Below are 10377 nucleotides of genomic sequence, written 5' to 3'. Positions count from 1 at the left end.
AGCAGTACCATGGATGAAGCCCTCTAGCAGTACCATGGATGAAGCCCTCTAGTAGTACCATGGATGAAGCCCTCTAGTAGTACCATGGATGAAGCCCTCTAGCAGTACCATGGATGAAGCCCTCTAGTAGTACCATGGATGAAACCCTCTAGCAGTACCATGGATGAAGCCCTCTAGCAGTACCATGGATGAAGCCCTCTAGCAGTACCATGGATGAAGCCCTCTAGCAGTACCATGGATGAAGCCCTCTAGTAGTACCATGGATGAAGCCCTCTAGTAGTACCATGGATGAAGCCCTCTAGCAGTACCATGGATGAAGCCCTCTAGTAGTACCATGGATGAAGCCCTCTAGTAGTACCATGGATGAAGCCCTCTAGTAGTACCATGGATGAAGCCCTCTAGCAGTACCTTGCCTCCTCCGGTTGCCCAGCTTGCGGAAGCAGCTTCCCTCACACAGGCGGTTGAGACGCTGCTGCTTGATGAGCTCCAGGATCTCCGGCTGGATCCTCTCCCGCAGCTCACTGGGGGCACAGAGACGCAGACGTGAGCCAGAATACACAACAGCGTACATTATGTACAGTACATATACTCAAGTGCATACAGCAGCGATGTCACAGAGACACGGTGCCAAGGGACTCGCAGCTCAGGGAAGGGAACGCGGCCGGCAACACTAACAGTGCCAGGAGATAGAATAGAGGTTCAACAGTCGGTGACATAACACCACGTATGCTGCCTGATGGGACACTTTTATTCAAAACACCTTAATGTTTAACTGATATTATTTAGCGGGTAGCACCAAAAATCCTGCAATGTACTCGCGCCTTCGCGGAGAACGCGCTCGGAAGGCCTCTCGGGGAGAGAGTGTCGACACAGTAATCGCACCAGGCAGAGCAGGTCAACGAGCAAACGAGCAGAGCGTGAAATTACGACCAAAATTTTTACTTCAAAATATATATTCAACAACGTGCCGAGTGTCGTGTTCTGGAGGAGGTGCTTGTGAGCCACAGGACAGGGATACTCTGCATATCTTCTCTCTCTCTCTCTCCCCGAGAGGCTTTCAGGGGTGCTCTCAGTGATGAGTTTATGTTGTACAACTGTGTTGTTACTACCCCATGAATAATACCTTTCAAAACATGCCCATCGTAGAGTAGGTTTCAGCGTTTATCTCAGGGCTCGTACTACAGTACAGACTGAAGCGTACTGTATTTAATTTACTTTACGTTGATTTTGTGGCTAACAAGTGGAAGCTGCGGGGCATCCAGTGTGAAGAACAGCATGGATTATTATAATGATGCAGGGCTGGGAATCACCAGAGGCTCCGTGACACGATATTATCACAAAGCTATAGAGTCACAGTATTGTCACCCCTATCACGCTGAGAAATAAATCAGAGACTAACATGATGATAACTCGTAGACTAGACCACGGCACACAGAAGAGAGAGAGTAGACAGAGACTGACATGATGATAACTCGTAGACTAGGACACGGCACACAGAAGAGTGAGAGTAGACAGAGACTGACATGATGATAACTCGTGGACTAGGACACGGCACACAGAAGAGTGAGAGTAGACAGAGGCTGACATGATGATAACTCGTAGACTAGGACACGGCACACAGAAGAGTGAGAGTAGACAGAGACTGACATGATGATAACTCGTGGACTAGACCACGGCACACAGAAGAGAGACTGACATGATGATAACTCGTGGACTAGGACACGGCACACAGAAGAGAGACTGACATGATGGGCGGAGACTGGAAGTCATCCTGGCTCATCCTCTCCGATTGGCGAAGACGCAGGACCTCGGAGTAGCTGAGGCCACGCAGTTTGATCTTCAGCTGGTCCAGAGACGACGGCTTCATGGCTAAAGCCCTGGTGATCTGCTCCCGCACCACCTGCATCACCTGGTCCACACACACACACACACACGCACACACACACACACACACACACACACACACACACACACACACACACATACACACACACACACACACACACACACACACACGCGCACACACACAGATTATGCTGATATTATTATTCTTTTTCCAAAAACAGCATGAAGAATAGGAATTCCCTTGAAAATATCCCTCATTTCATCATTTGAATGAATAAACCCAGCCTTTTTAACTGTAATTGTTTGTTTGATGTGTGACTTTATTATTTCCATTACCTCTGTGATTATGTATCATCTGTCCCGTTTCTATTTTATTTGTATTGTCGCCTTTCCCTGTTACCCTTCGAGAGGCCCTTTGTCCTCTCGCCAGGCCGTGTAAATATAAATTAGTTCTTGATGTTAAGACCACCTAATCCTCCCTTCCCCCGCTTAATTGGCTGATATCAATCCAATTTCCAGGCAATTTCCACCATACATTGTAAACAGCGCTTTGATTCTGTCTAGAAAAAAGCGTTGTTATGTTACTGTACTTCCATGTGATACAAACAGAAGCTACACATGTTCACTGTATTCAGATGCACTGTGATGTAGGGGTGGGAATCACCTGAGGCCCCACGATAAGATATCTTCACCATACTAGAGTCACGATGTTGTAATATCATGATATTTAAATTGTATTACCCTTTTTCAACTGCAAATTATGTCCCCAATGGAAAACCTTAACATCTGCAATAAAAATATATATACATTGTCTGTTTTATCTATTAAGATAAAGTTTTCAGTCTGTCACATTTTTTTTAAATGTTAGAATATTGATACTTGGCATGCAAGACCCCCCCCCTACCCCTACTGTGATGTAATAATCAACCATTCCCATTAGGGAAAAAAGGCTTCACAATTTTCAGGTCAAAAAGTTAGTGAGGCCTCAAAGAGCAGAGTAATGGTCCGCTGTAGTATATTTACCATAATTTAACAAAAACCGAGAAGTCTGACAGGAACCGACAGTGGAGCTGCTCTGTGACCCTACTGTACAACACTGTTGTTGCAGCTCCAAGCTGGGAATAATGTGTAACTGTGTGAAGCTGAGAACCGCTGAAAAACCACGTGTTCAGTCGCCTTCCCTCATAAATAAAGGTTTTAAAAGTAACTGGATTCAGACCATCGACTAAAAAACATCAAGGAGATATCACTGGCCTTGAGAATGTAAGAATAGACACTGATACTGTATATATCAAACCTAAATCATATCAGAAATATGATGGGCATGAGATCTCAGTGCCAGGGCTTTCCCTAAACAATGGAATAGGGGCACAGCGCCACCATGTGTTTATTTATTGTTTTGCAGTGAAAGATTGGGGCCAGCTTAGAAACTGACACATCGTTGTCTATAATACGAATGCTCTGCCCTCTGTTCCACTGTGTGTGTGTGTGTGTTTCCGTGTTCAATGTTAAACTAGTGTGAACTGTACTGTACTCACACGCTGTACTTAAATATCTTATTTGGAACTCACCCATGTGTCTGCTATTTTATTGAAATTATGTTTTTAATTTGGAGGAAATTACAGCAAATGTCTTTCTTTATTTTGAATTTTTGTATGTCTCCCGGACGGGGGCCACACTCCCCCTCCACCGCCCCCTAGTGGAGACTCAGCACCATCTTGTTTGAAAACCCAGAGTCCACACCTCTACTTAACCCTTTCACTGCCGCACTACCAAATGGTTTAACCCTTTCACTGCGACACTACATAAGGTTAACCCTTTACTATCACACTACAGACAGTTAACCATCTGTAGTGTGATAGTAAAGGGTTAACCTTCTGTAGTGTGGTAGTGAAAGGGTTCAAATGAATCCCCCCACAGTGAGACGGCATGGTGAGCACGCTGAATGCTGTTCATTAATCACAGCCAGGCGATCACGGTGGTCTGTGCTCTGCATCCTGATCCCACACAGCTCTCTTCACAAGTGGCTGGAGAAACTCAGAGAGAAGCCAGATATGATGCAGCTTATAATAGCATACGCCTACACGCGCTCTGTGCCGGTGACAGAGGAGGATGTGGAGGAGCTCTTGGCAGCGGCGAACCAGTTCTCTCTCACAGGAATAATGCAAGCCTGCTGTGACGTCCGGTTTTGCCCGGAGAACTGCATCAGCATCTGGAGGCTTGCAAGACATCTACTGCTGCCCTGACCTGAAGCTATGGAGCTCATCTCTTCATCTTGTACCACTTTGAGGAGATGGTTCGTGTGTCTGAGGAGTTTCAACAGCTGATATACAGCAGTGGGCAAGATTATCTCATTGCAGAGGGAAAGGTGGTGTTCGAGACCATTCTCCGTTGGATCAACCACTTGTGTGCAAAGGAGCACTCATTCAAGGGTACTACGACTATGCTTGCACCTCATGGTACCAAAGCACCTCAAAGGCACTAAAAACCAGACTACAAACATCACAAAACAAACTGGTCAGACTACTGCTTGACCTTACTCCTAGAACCCACCTCACCCTTGCCCATTTTGACAACCTAGGATGGCTTAGAGTAGACGACATGCGAGTACAGCAACTTGCAATGGGCCTGGTCTACAAGATACACCACACCACTAAGATACCCATGTACATGTCGAAATACTTCCCAAAGGTCAGTGAATTCCACGACCACAACACCAGAGGGAGTTCCACAAATCATGTTCAACCCAGATTCGGCTCAAACAAGGGACTAAACACGTTTTCGCAATTATTTATGCCACAACAATGTCAATGTCGTAAAAGAATGTGAATCCCTACCCGCCTTCAAAACCGCCCTCAAAGAGCACCTACGGGAGGCTGCAATTCTAAACTGGCCCCCGTAAATGCCCAAACCATATCTGTATGTCATGAATGTCATGATATATATCTGTATATTATCTGTATGTATGTCATAAATGTCATTATGAATTGAAAATGGGGGACCCTGATGTAAACAAGACGAAAGTCTTTCTCTGGTCTGCATCCCCTTAACAATTGTGTGTATTGAGCCGTACTGTATTGTACCCATTCTGCAATCTGTTAATAAAATGTTCAATCAATCAATCAATCAATCAAAAGCCCACATCTCTGTCCTATTGCCCAATGTAATGGGTTAGATTAGGTCAGTGTTTCTTAAACTATGGGTGTGGCTAACAGTAAGTGAGTGAGTGAGTTTACAAGGTTCCTTCAAGAGGGCTTCATCCATGGTACATTACAATGTGATTGAGGAGCATAAAACCCAAGGAAACTATGAAAGAAGGAAAGGTCATCACGTCAGAATACCAGCGTTCTATGCTCTGCTTGGTGTCAGACTTTGGTGCCAGTTCTATTGAAGCCTATGGGAGATAAATATACCAGCTATCTGAGGAAATATACATCAACCAATATATCAAATGTTAGTTAGTTAACAATGCAACAAATTGCTGATGATTCAGACATCTAAGGTAATAACCTGTTTAAATGACGGGTCATAAATGAGGAGATGGTGATACCATTTAATGCAATGTCGGTCGAACTGAACGTTCCCACACTTGGCACCAATGTGGGTTCACGCGCTACACAGTGATGTAATGATCCTTCCTTCTTTTATAGTTTCCTTGTAAAAACCCAGGATGTACAGTGCGTGTACTGTTGCTGTACATAAGTATCCACATGCGTCCTGCTCGTCTCAGGTCCGCATGACCTTCAAGTGTCCCGACTACGTCTACTGCAATGTGGACAATGATGCTCTGGTGACCGACGACAATAACTGTAAAGTTATAAAGTAAATACACGGAACATGAACATATCCTCCGACTCTGATTCCCACAACCCCATGACCCACCCACGCACATGCCCTATGACATCTTATTGGCTACTGGAGGCTGGAGTGATGGCAGTCCAAAAATCAGCTACAGTAAGTCAGTTACAAGTGGTCGGAGATCATACTTTTAAATGCAGCGAGAGAAGGAAGAACCTTCAGCTTCAGTCAGTCGGAGGGCATTCCAGGTGTTGGAAGCATCAAAGGAAAAGGCTGTTTTTCCTAGTTCAGAGCAAACTGGAGGAACCTTAAAGGAACACGCCAACATTTTGGGAACATAGCTTGCCATCTTCTCCAGAGAGAGAGACAAGAAGATAGATACCAGTTTCCTCTCTGTGTGCGTTCAGTAGAAAGCTATCTGGCTGCATGTTAGCCTAGCTTAACACAATGAATGAAAGCGGACAGTGACAGGTAGCCTTCGGCAAAGGTGTTACTTGGACAATGCCTAGGCTACCCGCCACTGTCCGCTTCCATTCATTGTGCTAAGCTAGGCTTAACGTGCAGCCAGATAGCTTTCTGAACTGAACGCACAGAGAGGAAACTGGTATTCATCTTCTTGTCTCTCTCTGGAGAAGACGATAAGCTCATTTCTCCAAATGTTGGCGTGTTCTTTTAAGAACCAACCACAGGACGCTCGAGCTGAGCGATGGGTGAACATGAGCGCAGATGAGGGAGGTCCTCGGGCCTCTTCCCACGGAGGCTTCGCGTGCTGCATAGGCGGCTCCGGTGATGTTGACTAATTCAACACTGTGTGCCAAGTTCAACCCAGTCACCCGCACACGGCACCAGGTGGCCCCTTGCGTGTGTTCACCCTGCTGTTGTGTCGGCATGGCTGCGCTGAATGGCATATATCGGCCGCCGATATGGCAGTTTTTTTACACATCGGTATCGGTCCGATATCAAGATAGGGCCGATATTAAAAAAAAATAAAAGATTTTTTTTTTGGCCGTAAATAGTTTCAAAATATCAGTAATTTCTGAAAATAAGTTACAAAAGTAAAAAATTAAATAAAAATGCGTTTAGGAAAATAGATCTTTATTTGATTATCATAAAAAAAAGTGTTTTCTATACAGAGATATCGGCATCGGTAAATATCGGTATCGGCCAGAACAGCAATATTAATATCGGTTATCGGTATCGGCCACAATTTTCACATCGGTGCATCACTATTCGATGCCATGGCAGGCTTCCGACGGACACGTAAGACAAAACACTGCAGAGCGCAGAGACCCCCTGAGACCAATCAGTGGACTCTGACTGCATCCATGCAAGAGCAGAGGAGCGATGCCACCAGTGCCACCGCTCTGCACCGCGAGGTGAGTGGAACACAGGGGCAGGCTCAGACTGAGGTAACGCTGTCCGCAACTACAGAAATTATTCTTAATAATAATAATAATAATAATAATAATAATAATAATAATAATAATAATAATAATAATAATAATAATAATAATAATAATAATAATAATAATAATAATAATAATAATAATAATAATAATAATACACTTTATTTGTATAGTACCTTTCATACAAAAATTGCAGCTCAAAGTGCTTCACAAGAGAAAAAAAGGCAGACATATAAAATCACAGTTTGTCACACTAGGATCTAACATCCCAACAGGCCACCTTGTTTATGGTTTGATTCAGTTTTAGAAATAGACAATAATAAAAAAGAGTAAGATAGAATAGACAGGGTAAAATAGTGCAATAGTGCAGTGCAATAAAGTAGTAGAAGTTCTTAGGCGACTAATAGTCAAGGACTTTGTTGACTAATCGATTACTTGTTGTCATAGACGGAAATACACCCCGGGGGGGGGGGGGGGGGGGGGGTGTATCCATTGACCTCTGACCTTGTTAAAGTCCTCCGCTGTGGCCCTCATCTCCCTCCAGGTCTTGTTGAGGAGCTGGATGCAGACGCAGAAGAACTCCTCCCAGGCTCGGTCGTGGGTGAAGAACATGGGGTGGTAGTCGTTGCAGCCCTCGTTAGCTGAGACAGAACGATAGAGTCACGTTATACAAGAGGCCGGTGTGCTGTATCAGGCTGGGGAATGGTCGATGGTGATCGGTGTAAAACAACAACAACCACAACGGTGCTACTCGCATATTAAACCCATGTATACTGTATATATGTCTACTCATAATATGGTGTAATAAACATGTAATATTAAGAATAGGATTATACCAAAACTTCAGCACCAAATTATTCCTATGATCTGAGAGGTTCATAACACCTTGTGTAGTGACACATATATATATACATATATATGATATATCAGACAATCGTTATCGGTCGATAGCCCGATACAGGCTTTAAAAAGCATATTTGGTATCGTGTCGATGTTTGGCAGATTTTAGAATTGCCATTTTTGTGCAAAACAATAAATAGCTAAATAGATTTCTCTTTAAAATTGTATTTCTCATGAGGAGGGTTGTAATCCTCAGAAGCGGTATTGGCAGTTTAGAGTAGATTTAACTTCACGTGATGGAGAGAAAGGAGGCTCTAGAGACGACGCGATTTACGTTATTTCAGATTAAACACTGCAGCAGCTCGACTGGAGAGGAGCTCAGAGGACCAGTCCAGACCAGCAACAGTATGTTTGCGCGATTTGCTAAATAAGACTGCAACTATTTTGATCCGTAATTAAAAACAGACATAGACGGACAGACACAGTGGATCAATGTAGCCACATAACGTTAAATATCAAAGTAGGCGCTATACAAATATTCAGCGTAATTTTGTAAAATGTCCGGTATCATCACCAGTAACACTGGTGTTTTTTTTTTAACCCACTTTTTCTCCTCCTTTTTCTGTGATTTTTCTCCCATCCCAATTTTTCCTCTCGTGCCAATTCTCCCTCCCCTGTCCTGATCGTTGCTCACATGTGCCCCCCACTGGCCGGTCGTAGGGAGGATAGAAGCCCATCACATGTCCCCTCCGATACATGTGGAGGCAGCCAGTCACTTCTTTTCACCTGCCAGCGCGGACTCTCATTGGCGAGGTGTAACGTGTGGGAGGCTCACACTGCCCCCGCCATTTCCTGTCTTTGCTGTGCAGGCGCCCTGAACGACCTGTAGGAGTCGCTGTTTACAACGATCAGATGACCACCCATCGACTCCCCTCCCACTGACTCTACCAATTGAGTCAGTATGACGGCCGGCACAAGCCGGAGGCAATGCTGACAGTCGGATTCGATACCGATACCGGTGTCTCTTGCGTTGGTGACGAGCGCAATGTCCGCTGCGCCACCCAGCCGCCCACCAGTAACACCGGTGTTGTTGTCATGAGCTTATTAGTCATGGGAAATTTCACATCACCACGGCAACCCTAGCCGTCAGTGATATCATATACAGGCCATCTGTTATCCCCTCTGCGGGCGCAGTGACGTGGGCGACTTACGCAGCTCTCCCACTTGGAGTATCTCACACAGCATGCGGGTGAGCTCGATGGCACAGCGGCCGAAGGGACACTCATGCTTGTCCTCGCGACTGCTGTTCTCCAGAACAATCTGTTGGGAGAAGGAGCTCATCAGGGTTCACACTCTTCTTGATACATCATTTACCAGGACTCCTTTTTTAACGATGCAGGGTTCATGATGAAGTAAACATGTTAAATATAATGTAAAATGTAATATATTTAATTTGTAATACGTGGATTCAGTCAGAGCCTGTCTATTTGCAGTGTTTGTTTAGTTTAGGTGTGTTATTTATTGTTTTTCTTAACACTTTGATTGCCTAAGGCTAAATTCATGATATACCATCCGTTGCCAGCTCTATTTAACATGGAGAAGTTCCCCTTCTTTGCAGGGCTATAACTTTTTAAATTCTATTGCTAGATTGCCATTATTAGGGCCCATTCAAGGTCCTATATGTATTGTTCATGGTGTAGCAACGTTAAACTTTTTCATTCACATATTCATACTAAAATATGATCTAAAGTATAAGTATGTTTTCATCTCTTTCTGCAGCTTTCTCCAGAACGTGATTTATAGCCCCAAATGCATTATATTGATGATGAAATACAGTTTGATAGCAATCAGCGCGATATAAAAAATTCCAACTGGACGGACTTCTGGAAGTTACTACACGTCATCTGATGTTGACCGGATGGGCGAGGGGGCGTTTATAATTCCGTGGGCAGCGTTATACCATTCATCTAATGTGGGTCATATGTTCATCAGATCAGTTAGTATCGAACACGGAAATTCGTGGGGTAGACAGTTTTCCATTATGGGATGTCAAAATACCCGGTCCATTTACAGGTTGTATAATAGTATATACGTCCAAATCATGTTGTTTATCGAGTTATTGGCAACGGATCGCTATGTATTGTGTCGAGATCGAGTCCCGGGACCTATAGCGAGTGCCCGGAAGTAATATGGGTGATCAGCACTTCATCCACATAACTTCCTGTTTGGCGCTTCTGCCGATCGGCCACCAGATGGCGCTCTTGAACCGCTAGAGGATTGAGAGGAGCTCAGAACTGTGTGTGAAGGCTGCGGATGGAAAATATGATTCCGATCACAGATTTTTGAAATATTGATATTAAAGACGAGTTACGGCGTCCTCTGCAACTTGAGCATGGCGGGGAAGGACGCCTAAACATGTTTTCGGCACTTAAAGTGTTAAATGTGTTTTGTCAATATATTGTGTGAATGTATATTTTTGTATTTTTGT

At 44.3% G+C, this 10377-nt stretch overlaps 1 protein-coding gene across 3 annotated transcripts in view; it reads right to left on the bottom strand.

The window, feature by feature from the left end:
- The window catches only part of elmo2 (engulfment and cell motility 2), a 62116-nt gene that overhangs the window by 9910 nt on the left and 41829 nt on the right, over positions 1-10377 (bottom strand). For all 3 annotated transcript variants that reach the window (XM_084317165.1, XM_084317166.1, XM_084317167.1), the window contains 4 exons: positions 9101-9209; positions 7554-7690; positions 1746-1909; positions 409-521 (listed from right to left, as the gene is read on the bottom strand). In XM_084317165.1, coding sequence (XP_084173291.1) covers positions 409-521; positions 1746-1909; positions 7554-7690; positions 9101-9209 — 523 coding nt within the window. The remainder of the gene's footprint in view (positions 1-408; positions 522-1745; positions 1910-7553; positions 7691-9100; positions 9210-10377) is intronic.

This window comes from Notolepis coatsorum (genome assembly GCF_963971535.1).
Source record: "Notolepis coatsorum genome assembly, chromosome: 6".
NCBI lineage: Eukaryota > Metazoa > Chordata > Actinopteri > Aulopiformes > Paralepididae > Notolepis > Notolepis coatsorum.
The sequence above is the reverse complement of the archived record's forward strand: the minus strand, read 5'-3'. Positions and strand labels throughout refer to the sequence as shown.